The sequence below is a fragment of the Heloderma suspectum genome, chromosome 5 (genome assembly GCF_057233095.1).
Source record: "Heloderma suspectum isolate Gila_16-S chromosome 5, 16-S_ref, whole genome shotgun sequence".
In the NCBI taxonomy this organism is placed as follows: domain Eukaryota; kingdom Metazoa; phylum Chordata; class Lepidosauria; order Squamata; family Helodermatidae; genus Heloderma; species Heloderma suspectum.
The window spans coordinates 74,099,950-74,123,382 of record NC_139462.1 but is presented as its reverse complement, the minus strand read 5'-3'; the positions used below and the strand labels follow the sequence as shown (position 1 = coordinate 74,123,382).

Below are 23,433 nucleotides of genomic sequence, written 5' to 3'. Positions count from 1 at the left end.
CTTATTTGGGTGGAATCTTTAGAATTTGAGATATTATTTTCAGCTTGTCTTCAATTCACGTTGAAAGCCCATATATACATAGTGACTGGGAAGGAAGTCCCACTGAATTCAGTGCAGCTTGCTTCCGAGAGGAAATCTTGTTTTGAATTGGACTCCTTGAATTTCCAGTCCCTTATTAAAGATGCAGTGGCTCAACTAGTTTTTGGACGGACATTTTGTTCTTTATGCAAAGTATGTTGAAGCCTTTTCGTGCAACTCATGTTTACTAAATACACACGTAACCACTGACAAACAGGACAGTAGAAAGAATACACCGCAAGCACAGGAAACCTAGTAATAACATGCACTCACTATATGGTCATTCTTTATCCATTCAGAATTTTTAATCTGATTACCAAGTCACTTGGGAACATCACTGACAGAACAAGGAAAAATGTTGTACTATTTCCTCTCTGCTTTTAACTAAGAATGATGAAAGATATTTCCATGTGAATAAATGAAACCCAAGTACTTATGATTCTTATTTTACATGGCTCTTCCGCAGAGACATAAACAAACTTTAATTGCAGTAAAGCATTACTCACAACACCAAATTCTTACTGCATACAGTTTCAGTGCCATTATCTTATGAGACATTAGAGAATATAATCTGTTCACCTGCATTGGCAAATATTTGTGGCAGCAGCTGCAAGTGACTGCTAATTACTATAGGGTTATTTCAATGTGCTTGACCTACACATCCAGGATTTGTAAGTGAAACACACATTTGTATCTGAGTTAGGAGGATGTTACATTCATTCAGGCATTCTTTCCCCATGTTGAGTATGTACAATAGTGAATGATGGCATGAAAGTATCTAGCAATTTGTTTTTATGTAGAGCAGATTGTTGATTTTTTTAAAAAAAAATACTCAAAACAACTGAAGTGAAATACTGCAAGCTACACAAAATCTAAAATATAGGGACTTTCCACAGTACATTATACTAAGTCAACACATAATAGATTAAAAGCTGTAAATTCAGAGCTTCTGCTTAAAAATTTAAAGTTTCTGACATCATCTTCCACCACTCCATTAGCTCTTCCTTTTCCTCTTCTTTTCTTTCAGACAAAGACTCCAGATCAAAATCAACCTAGGCAGGAGAAACAATAATAAGAAAAAAAACCAAGCAAGACTTTTGAACACATTGGACTTCTATTTGAAGTGACATCTTGAAATTATTGGATTTAGGACCTGAAATTGGGTTGGATCCAGACTTAGTCACACTTAGAACAGCCCCACTGAAATAAATGGGAGCCAAGACTAATTTAAGTCCCATTGATTTTGATGGGTCTATTCCAAGTATGAGTAAGTCCAGATCCAACCCAATAAAGGGTTTTTCCAATGAAATGATTGAAACTGCAATCCTATGCACACTTACCTGAGAATAGCCCAAGAGAACACAGTGGGACTTTCTTCTGAACAAACATACATAGGAACGTGCTGTAAGGATGTTTTCTCACAATATGTTAAAAGCTCTACCTACGCACGCCCCAGGGTGGGACTTCTTGATCAAATCTCACTGAATTGCAAAGGCAAATACAAAAGAAATCCTTTTAATCTTCCTTGAAAGTCACACAATAAAGAAGTAATTCATTGAAATGTATTTAATTAAATTTCTTCCCTCTCTTCCAAGGGCTCAGAACAGGATATGGAAATGCAGCACAAGCTTAAATCAGTGGCTGTCACTGATACTTGAAGCCTTTGGTCTTCAAGGCTTCAAGTAGCCTTGAAGACCAAAGACAAGAAAGCAACTTTTACTGGGCAAGCTCCCCCAGCTCAATTCTGAATAGGCTTGGTAAGATTACTTGTTTTCCAGAAAAACAAAAAAACACCCTGAAAATAAATCATTTTGTGATTTCAGAGTTTGGGCATTGTTGCACTCCTGATGAGCAGGACATGACCTGGAGGCCTCCCTGCTTTGAGTAGGGATGGCAGGAATCACAGGAACTATATTTCTCATTGTTCCTTCCTTGTGCCTGGGATGCTGCAGCAGCAGTAGCAACAAGTTTCTAAGGAGGCACTGCTGCAAGGCCTCTCTATTGCGGTGGGAAAGAGAAAGGGGCCACTGTGGTGGAGAGGACTGTCACAGGGCAAACCCATTATGAACCTGGCCTGAACTGTGGTGAGATTTTGGCTCCACTTGTGAGGATCTGGGAGACTGGCAAATCCTTGAGCTTGTCTGCAATGAGTGCTGGGCTGGAAACACAGTGCAGCACTAAGATGATCACTACCATACGTCCCTCCCTGCCTTCTGGTCTTACAGTAAGAAAATAGGCAGGGAAATGGGATGGCTGTTTGCCACAAGTGTTACATCCACTGCATGTTGCCACTGATGGCTGTTTTCTTCGAAGTTGGATGGACAAATGGGAGAATCACGTGTGCGTCTGTCAGAACTGCATCAAGATGACTGCCCTTGTGGTTCTACCCATGTGGCAGTGTGTACTTACATGCTTGCCTGAAGGCAATTTTTACCTGCAACAAGTAACCAAGTGAGTAACTAATTCCAGGCCTGAGCTTGAATCTTCAGTTCAGTGCTTTGTGGTCAGAGTGCACAGAGTCAAGCTTAAGAGACCATGGACTGGTATATAGTCACATTTTGATTACCTTATGTAGCTTGTATACCATCTTTCTAAGAAATAACCAAGGTGGCTGTGGTGGAACCACCCCATGTTTTTTTTTAAAAAAAAACAGTATTCAGGCTTTATAGCTTCTCCATACATTGGAGGTTGCCTGGTGGGTGTGTGAGAATGTATGGAACTGTGTGAGTGGCTGAGTGCCTGGGGCCGTGTGATTGGTCTGTGAAAATGCTGATGGGAGGGAGTGCTGGAGTGAGTTAGAGTGAGTTAAAAGAGGCAGTTTGAAGAGAGATGGGAGAGGGAGGGATTTGATCTCTTAGATAAAACATCGCCTGGGATAGGGAGTGGTGGTTAGTGGTTTTAGGCTGTAGTTTAGCTTAGGTTATGTTAAGAGCATAACATATAAAGTAACTGAGAAAAACAACATCATATTCAAGAAATCTTTTAAAGTTCAATCTTCATAACAATATAAATAACTTATTTTGATTCTTTTACACTGAGTCTGTACTTAAGTCTTCATCACGCTACTTATACTTAACCTAGGTAGAAGTTCAAAAAGGGCACAAGGCACACACACAATTATGCTCTAGGGGAAAAAAAAGGAGTATAAGAAAGGCGGTTAAAGGCAGACACCTGAGGTGGGTGGGAACAACCTGTCTAGGTGGAAACAAAGGCAACCCCCCCCTTGAGGGACCATAGGCTGGGTGAGGAGAGTAGGAGTTTCGTCACAGCGGCAAACCAGTAAAATCCCAGGGCATGATCTGAAACTAAGCAAGTGTGGGCCTACTTAGTGGGAGACCATCTGGCAACCCTCTATAAACCACCTTGAGGGGTCCAGCATTGTTTTACTGCCTAGGTGTTGGCCCTAAGTTAGATCATTGGGATCTTTGAGAGAGGCACGGGGGAGTGCAACCCGGTTGATTCTCCTGGACCTCTCAGCGGCTTTCAGTACCATCAACTATGGTATCCTTCTGGATAGGTTGTCTGGGTTGGGAGTTGGAGGCACTGCACTGCAGTGGTTCCGCTCCTACTTGGATGGCCGATTCCAGAAGGTGGTGCTGGGGGATTATTGCTCTGTGCTATGGCAATTGTGCCATGGGGTTCCACAGAGCTCTATTTTACCCCCCATGATGTTTAACATCTACATGAAGCCACTGGGGGAAGTTAGCTGGAGGTGTGGGCTGACGTGCCATCAATATGTGGATGACACCCAGCTCTACCTCTATTTCTCATCAAACCCAGGTGAGGCAGTAGCTGTTCTGAATCAGTGCCTGGGCACAGTGATGGACTGGATGAGGGCCAATAAACTGAAACTCAATCCAGACAAGACGGAGGTACTGTTAGTGGGTTGTTCGTCTGCCCAGCTAGGTGATATTCAACCTGTTCTGGAGGGGGTTGCACTCCTCCTAAAGGATCACATTCATAGTTTGGGGGTGCTGTTGGATCCAGAACTGTCACCTGAGGTACAGGTGAACTCAGTGGCATGGAGCACTTTTTATCAGCTTAGGCTGGTATACCAACTACACCCTTACCTGGACAGAGATAGCCTAGCTACAGTTATCCATGCTCTGATAACTTCTCATCTGGATTACTGCAATGCGTTATACGTGGGGCTGCCTTTGAAAACGGTCCGGAAACTTCAGCTGGTCCAAAATAGGGCAGCAAGATTGTTAACTGGGACTGGCCAGCGAGCTCATATTATACCAGTACTTTTCCAGCTGCACTGGCTGCCAGTCCATTTCTATTCAAAGTGCTGGTGTTAACATTCAAAGCCCTTAATGGCTTGGGGCCAAGTTATCTGAAGGATCGCCTCCTCCCATATGTGCCTGCCCAGACCTTAAGATCATCCTCAGCGGCCCTTCTCCGTGAGCCCCTGCCAAAGAAAGTGAGGTGGGTGGCTACTAGGAGGAAGGCTTTTTCTGCTGTGGCACCCCATCTGTGGAAAGAGCTCCCTAGTGAGGTTTGCCTGGAACCTACACTGTATTCTTTCTGGTGCCAGGTGAAGACCTTTTTATTTTCCCAGGCATTTTAGCTCTTTAAACTTTTAGCTTTGCTGTTTTAAATTTGTATTTTAAATCCCTGCACTGCTGCTAGGTTTTATTCTGGTTTTATTCTGGATGTATTGTTTACTGTGGTTTCAATGTTTTATATATTTTGTATTGTTTTATGGTATGCTCTTTGGTTTTAATTTTTGTGAACTGCCCAGAGAGCTTTGGCTATTGGGCGGTATAGAAATGAAATAAATAAACAAACAAACAAACCTTGTTTGTTTGTTTGTTTATTTATTTTATTTCATTTCATTTCTATACCGCCCAACAGCCGAAGCTCTCTGGGCAGTTCACAAAAATTAACATTTATTTTGCTTCTTTATTGTTTGGACAGCTAGAATAGGGGCTCTGCATACTGAATACATGAAGCTGCCTTATACTGAATTATACCATTGGTCCATATAGTTCAGTATTGTCTACTCTGACCGGCAGCAGTTCTCCAAGGATCCTGATGGAGGTCTGTCCAGCCATGTTACCCAAGATCCTTTTAAGGGAACATGTGCAGAACTGGTTTTGGGACCTGTTACATGCAGAGTACTGAGCTATGGCCCATTCCTATATTAGATGCTCAGATTCAATGTTTCCATTTCAGAAATGCTAAAAGGCTTTGACTATCAATCAGTATCACACAGAATGCTGGTAAATTTATCTAGGAAGCACCCTATTACACCAAACATACTTAACCACTTAACCAACTAGTGTGCGTTCTAAGGCAATGAAAACCAGGTACAAGTACTTACCTTAATGGCAGGGCTGAAGGGAACTGCCACTTTTTTAGTTATTGCTAGATAACCTGGTGCTGAGGCTGTCACTTTATAATTCCCAGGTACAAGCAATCGCCAATAATCACCATCCTTAGCTGAGGAAAAAGCAATATGTTACTACCTCTAAAAACATTTCAGAGCAGGCGTGGGAAGCCTCCATGCATGTGTGATCTACTTTGCCCTTTTCTTGTTACTATTGTTAAATAACTGGGAGTCAGAAACCTTTCCCAATCTGCTGCAAATTATCCAACAATCTACCAGTAGATCCCGATATACCATCTGCCTGTCCTGTTTTAAAGCATACAAATCTTGCATTACATATAAGAGCCAGGACTGAATCAGTTGTCTTTTTACAAATTCTGGTAAATGTTAGTTACTATGTGTTGTTTAATGCTAGCTTTATAATATTAAGACTACAAACTGAAGTTTAGGTTTGTGTTCTATACAAGTATGATCAGGTCAATCCTACCTTGTGAAAACCACCTAGCCTTGAAGCCCAAACTATTCACAATAGAACTTACTGGTTAGTAAGAGATAAGGTTGCAATCCTATGCACACTTAGAGTGGGACCTCCTTCTGAGTAAACATGCATAGGTTTATATAAAGTGGCCATTCTGCCAAAGCAAGGAACCCACCAAACCTATTTGGTTGACTGTACTGTATAGGATTTCCTAGGAGTAAGGGATTGTACCCTTGCATCCAGTCTGGTAAAATGAGATTAAAATTGAAAAAAATGGAATTGGGGTATCCCTGGTTAAATAATCTCAAAAATATAAACACAGATTTCAAAGCCTATATGGTATTTAAAATTACTATAAAACAGGATTTAACTAGAAGCTGTAGTAGGGCTCAGATATAGCTTAACAATTATACATAAAATGTTTTTTGGGGGGTGCAAACAGGTGCTGCCAAGTGAGTGGGTGAATCCTATTCACAAAGAACCCCTATCTGTACTATGGAGTTAACTGGTTGAGGCTCAGGAAGGCTAGCACACAACAGGTGTTTTAATTCTTGCAAGAAAAAAATGTGTATGATACTGGAGGCAGCATATAGCCACCATGACTAATAGCCATGGATAGCCTTACCCTCCATGAATTAGTTGAAGGGTGCAACCCTATGCATGTTTAGACAGAAAAAAGTCCTACAATTCCCAGCATTCCCCAGCCATTCATGTAGGATGAGTTGTAGGACTTTTTCTGTTTAAACATGCATAGGATTGCACCTTTAGCCTCTTTTAAAGCCATCCAATTTGGGGACCTCACGGCAGCAAATTCCAAAGTTTAGCTATATGCTGTGTGAAAAAGTACTTCCTTTTATCTGTCCTGAATCTCCCACCATTCAGCTTCATGGGATGATCCTGGGTTCTAATATTACAAGAGAGGAGGTCAAAATGCTCTCTATCCACTTTCTCCACACTCTCCATACTTTTATACACTTTATCATGCCCCCCACCCCTGCTTTCTCACTTTTTTTTTTAAGCTAAAAAGCCAGAGAAAATTTTGAGTGATTCAACAGATGGCAATAATTGTGGACTACCATTGGTAGAGTTTACGTCTAACTAGTCAATGTCTTTTCCTACTTAATGAGTAATACCTTGGGAAACAAAAATGCAAGTCTACAGTTGTAATTCTATTATTGAGACACAAATTGTGTTGCACCCACATTGCATTGCATCATTTGCAGAATGTTTTTTTGATCTAGCAGAGACCTCCGCTAACAGAAATGGGGGGAGAGAGGATGTTTACAAATTCCCCCTCCCACCTAAAACCCCTTCACCTCACACCCCTAAATCTGCTCCAGAGGGCTGGAGGGCCCTTGGAATAGCATGGGAGTTGGCACAGGGGGCTGCGGGGAGGGGGAGAGAATAAGTTAATATCACCTCCCCTCCCTGCACCCCCATTAGCAGGGGCTGAGACTGGATCAAAGGCCTTTCCACAAATGGAAGGGCACTGTTAGCACTCTTCATTAACTGTTTAAATGTATTACCTATGTATTGCATATATCTCCCACTCTGAACCTACTATCAACATCTGAGGCCTTCATCCAAGTGCCACCTCCGAGAGAAAACTGGAAGGTGGCAACAAGGAAGAGGGCCTTCTCAGTGGTGGCTCCCCAACTGATGCTCCCCACTGAGGCCGGCCTGGCACTGACACAGTCATCTTTTTGGTACCAGGTTAAGACTGCCCTCTACTCCCAGGCATTTAATGGCATATGATGGGGGCATTTATGCTAGCAGTCTTGAACAGGTCTATTATTAAAGTTGTTTACTGAAAATGTTTTTAGCTGTTTAAAATGTGTACGTTAAAATGTTTTAGACTACGTTTTATCATACTGTTGTATTTTGTAATGTTGTACAATATTGTTTGTATCTTTTGTGAATTGTAAACCACCCAGAGAGTTTTGGTTATTGGGTGGTATAGAAATGAAATAAATAATAATAAATGTATTACATATAACTTACCGGATGTAATATCATGGTCTATCCCATCCACAGAAATGGTGGCATTAGCAATGGGATTACCCTGAAGATCTCTAACAAATCCTTTTACCCCTCGATGTATCTGGAAAAAACAACAACAACTTTGTATCTATATTCTGCATTTTCTTTGTATTACATTTGCTAAATATTCTTTTTAACCCTGTAAGGTAGGCCAATATTATCCCCATGTAAAAGATGGTGGGCTCAGCCTGAGAGGAGGTGGCCTGGTTCAGATGAAACCTTTGCCTTATTAAATGAGGTTTCATATCCTAGCTGGTTCTGAAGTTGGTAACCATAGTTTCCACGTCCAGATGAAATGGGAAACTATGGTTAATTAGACAGTTCCTCATTTAATTGTGGTTTGCGCTAAGGGGCTGTCTGTGCAAGCCAAGGCTCATTCATATTTTGGTTTATTAAGTTGAAATATGATTGACTGAACATAGCCATTAGCTTGACCAGGGTTGGGCAACACATTCATTCATTTATTTATTTGATTTATTAGCCACCCATCTGGCTGGCTACCCAGCCACTCTAGCCAGCGTACAATGCTAATAACACAACATACAATGAATTAACATAAACTACAATGAATTAAAGTAATCATGGGTCCACAGGCTGCATATACCCCCCGCCCAAGCCTTTTTTGCCCCCCCCCCCTCGCCCTGACACAGTGATGTGGCAGCGCCAAAAAAAGGCCGACCTTGCTTTTTTAAAACGTGCACAGGGAGTGCACAGCTTGTTTTCAGGCAAAATTGTGCTCCTTTGTTTTAAAGGAAAATTGCAGTGTTTTTGGCGCTGTCATGAAAAATTGGTAGCATAGCAACAGAAATTTCAGTGGCAGCAGGGAGGGTTGTGGGGAAATCGTCCCCCCAGACCTGCTGAAATTGCCCACCCCTGAGCTTGACTAAGGCCATTTGGTGCATTAATAGCTGATCTGGGATTTTTACTAGCAACTTTCCAGCTCAATAATGTAGAGCAAATGGATCCAACCACTGTATGCCTGGTGATACTCTACATGAACATGAAATGGGTGAACTGGGCATCAGGATCCCAGGAAGATGAGGCAGGGACCCATGCAGTGACTTCCTTTCAGAATCAGTGTATTAGCTTAGCTTTTACAAGACTGGTGTCCTAACCACTGGAGTGGTAGAACTTTCAGCACTTGTAAAGCTACACATTTCCAGGAGCTGAGGCGCAAAAGAATCTTGATATACTCACATACAACTACAGGCAGAGAACAAAGCCTTCTTTACAGGCACATTCTGAACTACTTGGTCATCCTGTGCTGACTGGTCCACATGAGCCAGAGTATTATAGAACAGTCTCAGAAGGCTTTGAATCTCAAAAGTAGACAGCCATGCCTAGGGAGGTGCCTATTAGTATTCAGTGTTGAGAGCGTTTTCTTCTAGGAGGGGTCCTACTCAGGGCAGGGATTGCTTCTGGACATTACAACTAATTAAGGACAATGAATCAGAGCAACTACCTCTAGGAGCCAGCTGTTAAAGATGGAGTCAACCAACATCTCCATATATGGAATGAGCCAACATCTTGATATGTGGTTTATACACGTAGCTACCACAGTCTGTGTGATCACAGTGGCTACGTGCCTAGGTTCCAAATGGAGTTGCCAGTTCATACTATCTGGGCCTTCATATGGCCCTGGTTGGTTTGCAAGCCCGCCAGTAGCTCTACAAGCAATCTGGTGAAGGCCATGAAGAGTCTCAACCAGGCTGTAGCTTGATAAAGCTTGACACCCTAACAGATATACTTGGTGGAAAAGCTATTCATCATTCTGCCTTCCTGCACTACAGTTTTGGCACAGATATGTGAGAATCAAGAGCCAGCTACTGCTATAAGCTATTTTTAAATGACAGAACTTCACAGAACAGTATGTCTGATTCAGCAGTTTCTTATGGCTGCGGGTACTCTGTTGAACACAAAGAGGACTCCTACCTGTCTTCTGAAATAGGCAGCAGATCCACATGTGGATTCTTTTGCATAAGTGCAAGCTGGCACCACTGAAATGGATGGGATAGCCCATTTCCAAAGAGCAGCGTGTAGACACTGGCCTGGTTTAGATGTAATGGGAAACCGTGGGTTCCCTCTAAATAAATGAACTATGGTGAGCCTCAGGATCTCATGCTCCCCCTTCTCCTCTCATCTACTTCTGTGCATCGGAGGTAAAGATCAGAAACTTTTACTTCTAGTTTTAAACAAACCTTGATTCCCTATGATGTCCCAGCTTGGGGAACTGAGTTTTGTTTAAACTTTGAACAAGCCATGATAAGAAACCACAGTTTGATCCTGGCTTGTTCTCACTAACCATAGTTTCCCTTTACATCTGAACAGGGCTACTGGTATACACAGGGGGTTTGGATCTGTGATAGAAGTGTCAAGCCAACTGGAACAAGAGGGAAACTTTCTCCCCTAGCTGAAAGTTTCTAAACCTCAGGAACACAGAAGGTAAATGTGCAGCAGCAAAAAACATTTGACTACATAAAAGCCTTGTGAGTACATTGTACTTTGCAAAATCTCTGAAAGCAGACCATGGACAGTATCCAGTGCTGTCATAGCGGTAGCGTAAGCCAACAATGGTGCAACTTCATTAGCACTTGCTAGAAAAAAGGGAAAAGTGGTGATTTGCAGTTGAAATTTGGCGACAAACTATGCTGTTGAAATTCAGTGGCAAATCAATGCTTTTTTGCTTTGCTTAGCAAGCACTAATGATGTTGAAATAGCATTGGTTTATGCTAGTGCAACATCATTGGCACTGGCACTGTGACAGCATTGGATCCTGCCCCATATGAGCTGAGGATTTTGCAAGGGTAACTATATGAACAGTAATCCCCTGACAGTTAAGAAACCTCTCTTGTAGCAAAGGGTGAAAGCCTGCAATGTTCTGCATTTCCAACTTAAGTAAAATCAAACTAAACAGGTATTATTGACTGGTCTAGTCACTGGAAATATTTTATTTGGCAAACTTTGGGATTTTTCCCTAGAATAAATTAATCCTAAATAAATGCTTTTATTTCCCCACAGGTTTTCTTTAGCAAGCTACTCTGATTGCATCATAAGCTGCAAAATATAATGAACCAAGAATCTTTCAATATGGATTTTTTTGTCACATTAAAAAAAATCTACAAATAGAGGGTCCAAATTACGCCTCAGAATGTTGTCTCTAGCATTGTGATTCATGGCAATCTCTAATCAATACGCTCTGTTCTTACATTCTGCAGTTCCTAGGGATAAAGTTACACTATTATTATTATTATTATTATTATTATCATTATTATTATTATTATTTGGGGAGGAAAAACATTACCACATGCCATTTTTATTGTGGTTAAGCTTTCATGTAAAAAGGTAACCCCACCTGGCCAGATTCATAAACATCTTTTAAAGCCATGTATCTTTGAATACAGATCAAGATGGGATTAAAGGCAGATCTGAACACAAGGAGTAAAATCCAACATAAGCCCCACTTAGAGTAGACCCACCAAAATGAATGGGATTTAAGCAGTCATGACTAACTGAAGTCCTATTCATTTCAATGGGTGTATTCTGAGTAGGACTTACATTGGATTTTACCCAAGGGATGCAACTGAGGACAACAACATTTAACTTGTGGGGAAATTGTGGGGAAATGACAGAAAAACAGCCAACACATGAACCCTTTTCAGGCATTGAAAAAACATATCCAGCCTACAAGCGAGGAGGGGGATCAGAAGTTAGCACGTAGCTCCGCCCCTCCGCCATCACATCCTTGTAGCCCTCCATGTGTAGAGGGCAACTACCTGTAGCGGGAAGCATCCTCTATCCATGGAGGATCTCTATACAATTTAGAAACCTGATTTTCCAGGATTCTAAATCACGTGGAGGGCCTGTTTTGGACTACGGCCGTAGAATTTCAGACCATTGGCCATGCTGGCTGGGGATGATGGGAGTTGAAGTCCAAAACATCTGGAGGGCTCCAGGTTGGGGAAGGCTGGCATATCCTATCCTGAGTAGCAGGCCCTTGCCCCCAAAAGTGGTTCTTTTCTTTTACCTGCTCAATGTAACTGATCAGTGAATTCTTGTTGTTCTCCCAATAACTTTTCAGGCTTTCCTCAGGAGGGAATTTTTCACAGCTAAGCTCCACGGTGATTTCAAAACAGTTGCTGCTGAGGTAGTTGAAGTCCTGCATACCTGCATTATTAGCATATATATAGGTTGACATTTGACAAGTACTGTGTTCTATCAAATGAAAATAGGATTTTAAGGCATTTGCATGTGACACCAAAGCAGCTTTCCACCCTACAATACATTTTTAAACGTCTCCCCCTCACTTTTTGCCAATGTTCACACATTTGTAGAAATGGCATAAGAGTTTAAAAACACTCTCAGAGAGACACAGATGAAAGTGCCCCCAGGAAAAAGAGACTCTGAGAGCCTGTAATAGACACAGGAGAAAACTATATCATGCCAGAGCATAGATATGTGAAGGCCCAGGAAAAAAAACCTGGAATGATTGAGGCTGCCTTTTTTTTCCTTTAAAAATTTCCAGTGGATAAATTGGAAAGGGGGTGGGGACGAGAGAGAGACTTTACTTCTTTTTTAAAGTGTTGGAAACAGTTTGAACAAAGAAACATTGCTTACGGTGACCTGGTTCACACAACACAGTGGGCTCACCGAGGGTTGTTTAACCCATGATGACCCATGGCACGTACCAGGTGACACTTTGAATATCCAACCTCCACTCAGGGGTTGTCGTGTCATGCAAACCCAGCCACCAAGGATTATTTGAGGGTTAGACCACTTCAGATAACCCTCAGTTTGTTGTAGGGTTACGCAAGTGTTGTTTAACCCTCCACTAACCCTCAGTGGCCGGGTTCACACAACAAGGCAACCTCTGCTATCTATCTATCTATCTATCTATCTATCTATCTATCTATTGCTTGTTTGGAAAACGTATGTCACCCTTCCATTTACAACAGTTTCAGGGCAGCTAACAATTTCTTGGTCCAAAGCCAAATACATAATGTACTGAAATGGCCAACTTCATGCAGTGAACATCTTGGCAATCACAGCTATGTCTAATGACTGTACCAAATCTGATATTGCATCTGGTCTATATATTCCGCTGGGATAAATTTGGCTTGAAAAGTCCTATTTTCAGAAGCCAAAAACAATTTCCAGGTGTAGTTCATTTACTTCCAGATGAAAAAAGAAAACATGTTATTATGTGTACAATGAAACATGTGAAAAACAGATAATAGCAAAACCTTCAACGAAGCCTTGAAAAATCATTTGAAAGAGGTATTTCTTTCTAATAGTGCAATTTAAACAAAGGCAATGTAGCAGTGCTAACAAGGGGGAGGAGACTTAAAATGACAAATATGTTTGACAGTACAATTACTAGACACGTGTTTAAGTCATTATGAATCAATCAAAAGCACATGGTCACAAATTTTTTTAAAAAGGAGAGGATGAATGAATGCAAGCAGGCTTCTGTGCTTGCTTCCACATCGGGAACTAAATGCACAAAATGCCGTATGTGAGTGTGTAGCTCCCAGGGCTGGATTAGAATGCTTCACATACTGTGTATGATAATCAGCACAGATTATGTGAGTGTTGACATGGGGACCTGAATTCGGGCCTCTCTCTCAAGTTGGAGAGCAGGGGAGGGGGGAAGGAAAGACGGCCTGAATTTAGGCCCCTTCCCTCCCTGATCAGTAATTTTGCACACCTTCTGTGTGCCAGAATGTGAGTTGCTTCCAATGAAATAAAATGGCTGTTGTGAAATTTCACTTCATGAAGGGGCCAAGCTAATGTGAGCTTTTTCGTGTATTACACTGTTCACATGAGAAAACCACTCACACAAGCAGTAATTTGTGGAACCAGTGGCCATTTTTTAATCATCAGAATAATATCTTATGGCGGGGGAGGGGGAGAAACGTCGTAAGGGGGATACATTCACATCATTCTTCCATATGTGCTAAATCCTATAAATGTGACAATCAAAATCTCATGGTACCTTAGAGACATCTCATAAAGTGGGCTTTAACCCACAAAACCTTATGACATGATGCATTTGTCAGTGCTTAATGTGCCAGAGGATTATTTTCACAATAAGGACTGTAGGACATTGGGCAAATTATCAGTGCTACATTTTGGTTGTTTGGAACAAACCTCGAGAAAAACATAATACTAGCAATGTAATTCCACACAAATATATTTTGCGTAAATGTGAGCATGAATATGCAATAGAAATTAGACATTTTATTTTTAAGTCAATCCTACTTTACCAAACTCCGCTAATTGTATAATGTGCCCCAGCATCAACTGCAAGATGTCTTGCTCCCTTTTGTCTTGTGCTAGGCACAGGGCAAGTTTCCACTTCCTGTGCCCTTAATGCTGGCTAGGTGTCCAACAATATGAATTCAAATGAGAAAAATCTGTAAGAGTTCCAGGCTAGAATTCCAGTTCATATTAAAAGCAAAGGCTGCACTCCCTGTGCCTCATTAGGCTGCCCAACTCTTACTGGCTTTAATGGGGCATAAACATCCATTGTGTAGGAAGGACTGCAGCCACTGACCCTGGAAACACAGCCTGGCTGCAGGTCAAGGTAATCTTCTTGAAGATGCTATTTCTGTGCTGATAGGAGAATCGGATTAGCATGTCTTAATCCTGCATTTTTGGAGGCTTCTTGGGAATCGGAAATAGCAATGTTCAGGGCTGTTTAAAGGCATAAGAAAATGAGCTAAAGTATGGTCGTTATGTGGCATAAGAAAGATTGACTGTTTAACTCATATTGATCTAAACAGGCAAGCTGATCAGGTGCAAAGGAGACCAGCACACCTGTGCCTTCAAGAGTTGAAGATAAGAGGGAATTTCAGCAGCTACAAGCAACGTTGAGAAAAAGGTGCACTTGTTGAAATGTGTTTTCTTGCTTAACTATCTCCAGGTACAGAAGACCTCTCCTCCTTCATATCTGGTCACCCTATACCAGCCTTCCACAACCTGATGCCCTCCAGATGTTTTGGACTACAACTCCCAGCATTCCTAACCATTGGCCATGCTGGCTGGGGCTGATGGGAGCTGATATCCAAAACAGTTGGAGGGTGCCAGGGGAAGGCTGCCCCACACCATGGACCATAACATCTTTCCAATGTTATATTTAATTCAGAAGGTTCAGAGGCGGGCAACAAAGATGATCAGGGGACTGGAAACAAAGCCCTATGAAGAGAGACTGAAAGAACTGGGCATGTCTAGCCTTGAGAAGAGAAGACTGAGGGGAGATATGATAGCGCTCTTCAAGTACTTGAAAGTTTGTCACAGACAGGAAGGCCAGAATCTCTTCTCTTCTCAATCATCCCAGAGTGCAGGTCGAAATAATGGGCTCAAGTTACAGGAAGCCAGATTCCAGCTGAACATCAGGAAAAACTTCCTGACTGTTAGAGCAATACAACAATGGAACCAATTACTTAGGGAGGTGGTGGGCTCTCCCACACTGGAGGCATTCAAGACAAGGCTGGACAGCCATCTTCTTGCACTGAGCAGGGGGTTGGACTCGATGGCCTTGTAGGCCCCTTCCAACCCTACTATTCTATGATTCTAATCAGTATCTGCATTATTGGTCTTTCCCTCTACTCTCCTCCACTGTATTCTAAGTCTACCCTTTCATCCCATCTCTGCTCACATATTATCCTTTTTTGTGGCAGGGGCTATCTTTAAGAATTTCTTGACTGATGGCTCTCCATCATATCAGGTTACTATCCAATGCAGGCTACTTTAGTAGATACAAGACTTAGCAAGGCAGGCAACAGCCAAATGGAAATGCACAGTAGAACTCCCACTGGCTGCCAGGAGTTTAAATCATTTATCATCTGTAGGCCGCTTCCCTCATAACGTTCGAAAGATGAGCTTTCAGAAGACACATTCATCTCTAAATATAGCATTCATTTCTAAAGATCTATCTATATTATTGTTGGAACAATAATCCATTTTCCCAAGATAGACTTGTAAAAGTGAAGGGAAAAACTCAGTGACGGCTGTGGAAGTTGCACATTTTAACCACAATTGAGGGACCAGCCATAGCGGGCAAGTTGATTTGCTGGAATGAACACTGGCCATTCAAGCGGGGGTTGGCAGTGGCGGAGGAGAGGGACAGAGAAAGAGAAAGAGAAAGAGAGAGAGGAGGCTGCTCTTATCAGCAACTGTTAGGAGGCAACAGTAAAGGAAGGAGATTTCTCAGTCAGCATTGTACAAACGCATGGTTGCTGACTCACTGAGCCTTTCTACATGAGGCTTTTATTCTGTGCTCATGATTGCCCAGTCACTGTAGTCCTTTAAATGATATTGTCATCCTCCGGGCCTCTCCCGTGCTTTGCAACCATTTGGGGGGGGGGGTCCTAATGAGGAAAGTGTGGTATTATTTAGAAATGGTGGATTGAGAGTCTCATGAAATTGTGCAATTCTGCTATACCAGAGTGCTATCTAGTGGTGGTATAATGAAACATAATAGAAAGGCAGAGAAAGAAACCCTCCAGAAAAAAGCATGTGTAAAGAAGCCGGTCTTAATCCCGCAAAGAATCTGGAAGAAGCAGCCTTGGTAAAAGGCCGGGATAAACGTTTCATGTAGAAATGCCCACTAGCAATCTCCACTGATGTCAGCAGTCTGTGTCCATGTAGCTTTTATGTGCTCCACTTGTGCAGAGCTGAATGTGATGCCCCTGCTCCACTGTGGCCTCCTGATGTTTCCTGGTAAGGGCAAGTTTTCTCCTCCTCGCCTGATCACCCCTGAGGCAGATCAGGGAACTGCCTCACCAGCTGCTATTAAAAGGAATTCCAGGCAAGTCCTCCAGGCAAGGACGTGTCATTTTTATGTTCTGTACAGCGCTTAATATATTACTAACACTATACAAATGTATAGCTGTAGTAGCAGCAGCAGCAATTCTCTATAATGAATGAAATCTCTGTAACGTTACAATTCGCTGACACAAACCTCCTGGAACACTATACCAAGCACCACCATTGGTTGTCCCATCTATGAAGCTGCTATCATCATCATTCTTGCGACATGGTGGCCTGTTTGGATCAGACATGGCTGGATTAAAGGATGAATAGCTTCGAGCTAAGCTTTGAAAAACAGCATCATCTGGGCAGGAGCTGTATTCATGAGCACTACCTAGGGAAAACAAAACCAAAAACATGCGGATGAACAGGGGGAACAAATAAAAAAAGTAAGGCTGTGTCTATTGTTTTTGCCTAGAGTACCTAGATCGTATCAGTATTATGAAGAAAAAGTTCCATAGGAAGGAAACTATGCATTTCATTTAGGCAGACACATCACACATAATTATATGAACAAGAATACTGCATATTCCTTGGGAAGGTAACTCTACTTATACAAAATAATATACCTTGAGAGCAGATGTTGACCAAAAAGAATCTAAGTTACTGTTATTTCCTCAAATCCTTTATTAATTTAAGGATTCTTAATTGAAGCACAAAGGTATTGGTCTCTAGATCACAATATAACCTGCCTGCTGGGGATGTCACTTCAAGCTGCAGGACTAAAACAGTGTACCTATTCATTGTATACATGTAATTTAGGGTGCAATCCCATGCATGTTTCGACAGAAAAAAGTCCTACAATTGGCTGGAGCATGCTTGGGAGTTGTAGAACTTTTTTCTGTTGAAATATGCATAGGATTGTGCCCTTAGCCACCAATATTTAGGGCCGCTAAATACATTTTTACACATTTACACTTTTTTAGGAGTACACACGAGAAATTTTAAAGTGCACATTTAAAAATGTGGTGTTTGAATGAGACAAACAAATGGATCATAACCACATTTCGTTCAGGTTTTGACACTGTGCTGAACTGCAGTTAGTAAAAACAGGGAACCCATCTCCTCTTTGCGGTTGCGCCAGAAAGAGAAGGAGGTGCGCAAAAGCCTGAGGCTTGTCCAGAACCATATGCTGAATGCTAAATCATAGTTTAGCATTGTGTCCAAACGAGGCATCATGCACTGTGCTCCAAACAGGTAATGCTCACTGACATCAGCAGTCCATGCCAGGGGCACCTATCCAACCAGCAGCCATGCCCTTGCACAGTGCTGAATGAGGCTCTCCTGCCGCCTGCCAGTGCTTACAGGCAAGGGCAGGAATTCTCCTCCCCACTCCCTTGTCCACAGCAGCAGCTGCCATTTCCACCAGCCACTGTGGACATATAGGAGTACCTTTCTGAAGACGATGCACACAACCACAGAATTGAGAAATGGAACCCTCTATAGCTCCGGAATGATGGCGCATTTCACATGCCTTTGATATGAAGGGATTCGTGTATTATACATACCAGTGCGAGTCTCATCATATGGGTAATTTGCCACAAGGTCCCCACCATGAAGATTGGCTGACAGCACAAAGGGAATATCCATAATCCAGTGAATCACACCTTTTGTTTCAGGTGCAAGCTACAGAAGGAGGGAAAATAATCTGTAATTTAAAGCCAGTATGCTAATACTGTGTAATAAGCACCACATTTATTTTGTTTAGAGCAGTATCAGACTAGAATAACTCCATCAACTTCTATGACTTCACACTAGGATGAAATCTTCTAAAAATTGAATTAGATAGGTCTACTTCACACATTATATTTTCAATGTGTATCCATACGTTGTCTTGACGTAATGTATGAATACAACATACAGGTGTTTACTAATGTGTGCATTAGTATGCATTTAAAATAGTGTGCATTTTACAAGTTGACTGATCCCCAATGAGTGTAGATGCAGTATCACTATGATTTGCCACAATATGTGTAAAAAGCAACCTAAAGAAGTTCCTCTGCATTACCACCTTGCTGCCTCTGGAACAAACCAGATGTTCAACATAAGAACATAAAAAGAGCCATACTGGATCTGACCAAGGGTCCATCCAGTCCAGCATTTTGTTCACATAGTAGCCAACCAGCTGTTGACCAGGAACCCAGAAGCAGGACATGAGTGCAACAGCACCCCCCCACCCATGTTCCCCAGCAACTGGTATACAGAGACATACCAGAGACATACCAGAGACATATCAGACATACTCTGATACTGGAGGTAGCATATAGCCATCAGGACTAGTAGCCATTGACAGCCTTCTCCTCCAGGAATTTGTCTAACCCCCTTTTAAAGCCATCCAAGTAGGTGGCCATCTCTACATCTTGTGGTAGCGAATTCCATAGTTTAACTGTGTGAAGAAGTACTTCCTTTTATCTGTCCTGAATCTCCCACCAATCAGCTTCAGGGGATGACCCCACTGGGTTCTAGTATTATGAGAGAGGGAGAAAAAGGTCTCCCTACTCAAATTCTCCACACCGTGCATAATTTTGTAGACTTCTATCATGTCTCCCCTTACCCTCCTTTTTTCCAAGCTAAACAATCCCACCTGTTGTCATCTTCCGTAATAGGGGAGTTACTCCAGCCCCATGACCAAGGTCTCCATTGAGTATCCAAGAAGCAGCAGGGGAAGATGCAATTTGGAGAGGAGTCTCAGGGCTGGACCATGGACAGCAGTCTGGAGAGAACTAGGGACCAGGGGTCAGGGCAGAATCAGGATCAGAGGGCAAACCAGAGGGCAGGAGTCCAGAACAACCATAAGACCATAAATACAAGACACACTAGTGTTCAGGTAGACGTTGCTGCTTTAAGCAACATTCCATTGAGACAGGAAGCCTTCTGATAGTCCTTCCTGCCCAGGAGGAGCCAATGATAGCCTGGGTGGAGTCAGCTCAGATGCTTCTTCACTGAGACGCTGTAGTGACATGGCTCACTACATGGGGCAGTGGTCAGCAGTTCCTGACAAGGAGAAAAGGTGGGTGGGAAAGGGGTGCTTAAATCTTCCACTTGCCAGTTTCCTCCTAAACTTCCTCTCCCATCCAGGCACAGCTATGGCAAATACACATCCAGGAATCCAGCTGGGGAAAAGCTGCTGAGGGAAGGGAGAGAAGCACTGGGGCGGGGGAAGGGTTAAGCACTCATCCTTTGCCTCCCATTCCTCTTCTCTAAACTGCATCTTTCTCCTGACACTTTTTTTAGACGCTCAGTGGAGGCCTGTGTTCCCAAACTTGAGTCACAGGAACATGATCTCATTTTATCATGAATTTTTCAGGGTGGACTCACAGAGCTATGTCTCACTAGAAGATTATTTTTCTGAAAGATGGGGAAGCAAAAGCAAGAGTGACTTTACCTTTGCCTTTCCCACCATCACTTTTTTGTAGAATTGAGGAGGAGGCCTCTGACACAGCACTAGAAAATACAAACATTTTTATTACCTTTGCATTCTGGTCCACAGCTTTCTTCAGGTTTTTCAGTAAGTGATTATTTGGACCACCTTCTTTCTCATTGATATAGACTATTCTATCCAGATCAGGGAAGTTTCGGTTTAGGTCTATCCCTTGTGCATTACTTCGGCCAACAAACCAGTCTTTGAGTTCACCTGGCTAAAAAGAAGAAGGAAGCGGGAAGATTTACTAGAAAATAGCACTATCATTATCATTAAATAGCACAGTAGAATTGCCACAACGATTCAGAGAAACGGTCCAACACTGTATTATCCAACAGTGGCTTGAAAAAACTTCTCAGGAAAGTTCAAATGCATGGCATGCTGGAAACATTTACCAGCACCTGGTTCTCAGAGGTATAACAACTTTTAGGACTGCTCCATTATTTGACCTAGGCTTGATGAGTTGGATCCAGACTTAAGCACTCTTCAGGCATTCTAAAACAAGAGTTTTACATCATGTAGAGAGTCTCTCTATGGACAGAAGAGGCTCCCCACTTCACACATTCACCCTGAAAATGAGAAGGGCGACAAGAAAGGAACAGAGCTAATGTGCTCATTTTTGCTCTCCCTCCAATTTATTGTTGTAAGTCAGTTTTGGAATACCTGAAGAGGGGTTTAGTCATGTTTAGACAAGACCACTTGAAATCTATGGCTTAATTCCAACATTGCAAGCAAACTTCTGCTCATGCAATGGAACTTCCCTGTATTCTCCTTCCCCCTGCATCCTCCACACACACCTCAGATCTGCTCTAGAGGGTGCCCCAAATCTCCAGAACACTGGTGGATGGCCTGGGTTGGATACAACCAAATGGGATTTAACTGAGTCATGACTAACGTGCCCCACTGATTTCAATGGATCTTCTCTGAGCATGACTACATCTGAATCCAATGTGATGTGTTACATCTCTCTATTGATAGTATTTTGTCTGAGTTGACTTTGGGTGATAGGCAAGTTCTATGTTTGGTGACTGATCTGCAATGGCTAATTCACACATAGAAGTCAAAGAGTGATGAACACATGCACATGAAGTGGTCTGTAATATGAGGACTGTGCTTCTAGTTATCACAAGTAATAAACACCAACAGACCTACTGACTATATCAAAACTAAGTGGAATATAAATAACAGTGGAGGCTGCATAGGTAAAAAAAAGAGAGCAGACATTCTAATATTTGCCTCCCCTTATTAAAAGTAGAGTCACTGAAATGTAGAAATAATGATTTAACATAAGATAGACAGACACATCTACTGTTTGTTGACCACAGTCTGCCTGGCAATGTTGGTCCCCAGAATAAGAAATACAGGGCAAATAAGAAGTAATTTTCTTTGGGCCAATTCATGTTTAGATGCAAGATGCTTATAAGAAAAGGTTACTTGGCGCCACTAGAGGGTGCTCTGACACTGAACATCCCTAATCAGAGGTTTCTTGGCATTTCAGCTTAGTAATAAAGCTAAGGAATATTAGCTTTATTACTATAAATTAATTAATTATTAATATTATTATTAATAATAATAATAATAAATAAAGGAATAAATAAATAGATCACAACTGGGGCTTCCTTTAACCAAGTCACCTTAGGTTGACTCTAATTACATGCATAATATTTCTGGAGCAGAAAAAGGGTAGGTGGAAAGTTGGAATATGCTCCATGGATACCATTACATGTAGAAGGCCATTACATACATCATTACATACATCAGGCCCATTACATACATCAGGGTTGGGAAACCTGTGGCCTCCAGATGTTGTCGGATGGCAACATCAGTCCCAGCCAGCATGGTCAATGATCAGGGATTATGGGAGTTGTAGTTCAACAACATCTGGAGGGTCATATTCCCCATCCCTGACATACACTATGTTTTCAGTTCAGTAGCCAACCAGACACAGTATGTGTAAACAGCCTTCCACCAGAGAATAATCTGAGGACATACTGGCTACTAGTCATGACAGTTATATATTACCTCCAGTATCAGAGGCAATTCACCTCTGTATACCAGTTGCTGGGGAACACAAGTGGGAGGGTGATATTGCACTCATGTACTACTTATGGGCTTCCCACAGGCAGCTGCTTGACCACTGTGTGAACAGAATGCTGGACTAGGTAGGCCTTTGGTCTGATCAAGCACAGCTCTTCTCATGTTCTTATACAGTACTGTTACACCGTTAAAGCATTCATGGGAGAATAGCCCTCTTCTCACATTTTGGTCCATAGATTCAACAAAGGTGTGGACCAGATCAGGATAGCATCTACTGCCCCTGCCTTCTTGTATTGTGTGGAATATAAGAAAGGCCTCTGTGTATGTAGAACTGTGCATGTGAATGTCTGTACTCACGATCAAGAACCCCAGTTGCACCAAGCTTCCTGATCATGCATAGGGTGCACTGAGCTCCCTGAAGGAAGAATGAAATATAAAACATGATATATAAGAATATCTAAATATATTCTGTCAGGGGAACAAAGATAGTGAAGCCAAGTTTACACATAAGTAACTATATTGTGATGTGGCATCCCACAGGGGTGCAGCTTTTTTTTACCACATCACAGAAATGATCTGACAACAAAAAGATTCACTCATGTGACTAAAATCACTCTCCACACATGGAGACCAACTTCATTCAAACAGCTTCCCAAAAAGAAAGGTCATGTAGTTCCATTTGGGAGGTGATTACAACACCATAGATGTGAGCAATGGAAGTGGGCCATTAAGACATATATTCACCATCACTTCAACTGGACATGATTCCACGTCAATACATCCGGTAAATCAGTAATGTTCTGTATTCATGTTCTGTAGGGGAGGTGGCAGTGGGAGGGAGGGAGGATGCAGTTCATTATGATGTCATGATATGTGGTAATTTGCACTAGATGTTTCTAGGGCAGATACTAGATACATGATTTTCAGTAGCAGACACACCATTAGTATAACTTCATATGTATTATTTGCATAATTTAATCTGTAATATTTCCAGAACACTTTTTAGCTGTGGCTGGTTTTTATGCAGTTCTTTCACATATCAACTCATACAGGCCACCCAGCATTCCCCCTACCCCCATCCTTCAAAGAGCAAATGCACATTGAGTTAATGGCAATTATTATTTTAGCTACCACTTTCTGCAAACTATTCAGTTCAATCCTGCTGTTTTGAGCAATCATCCCACTGAGGAATGTATTAGATATATACTTACAAGGCTGAAAATGTGGGGTTTCTGA

The 23,433-nt window shown here is 42.0% G+C and overlaps 1 protein-coding gene across 1 annotated transcript in view; it reads right to left on the bottom strand.

Moving 5' to 3' along the window:
- Positions 1-247: 247 nt before the first annotated feature.
- The window catches only part of CPE (carboxypeptidase E), a 105,858-nt gene continuing 82,672 nt past the window's right edge, over positions 248-23,433 (bottom strand). The window contains exons 3-9 of the mRNA XM_084856396.1: positions 20,210-20,377; positions 18,248-18,365; positions 16,891-17,073; positions 11,953-12,092; positions 7,890-7,989; positions 5,405-5,523; positions 248-1,130 (exon numbers count right to left, since the gene is read on the bottom strand). Of these exons, the coding sequence (XP_084712522.1) occupies positions 1,032-1,130; positions 5,405-5,523; positions 7,890-7,989; positions 11,953-12,092; positions 16,891-17,073; positions 18,248-18,365; positions 20,210-20,377 (927 nt within the window). The 3' untranslated portion in view covers positions 248-1,031. The remainder of the gene's footprint in view (positions 1,131-5,404; positions 5,524-7,889; positions 7,990-11,952; positions 12,093-16,890; positions 17,074-18,247; positions 18,366-20,209; positions 20,378-23,433) is intronic.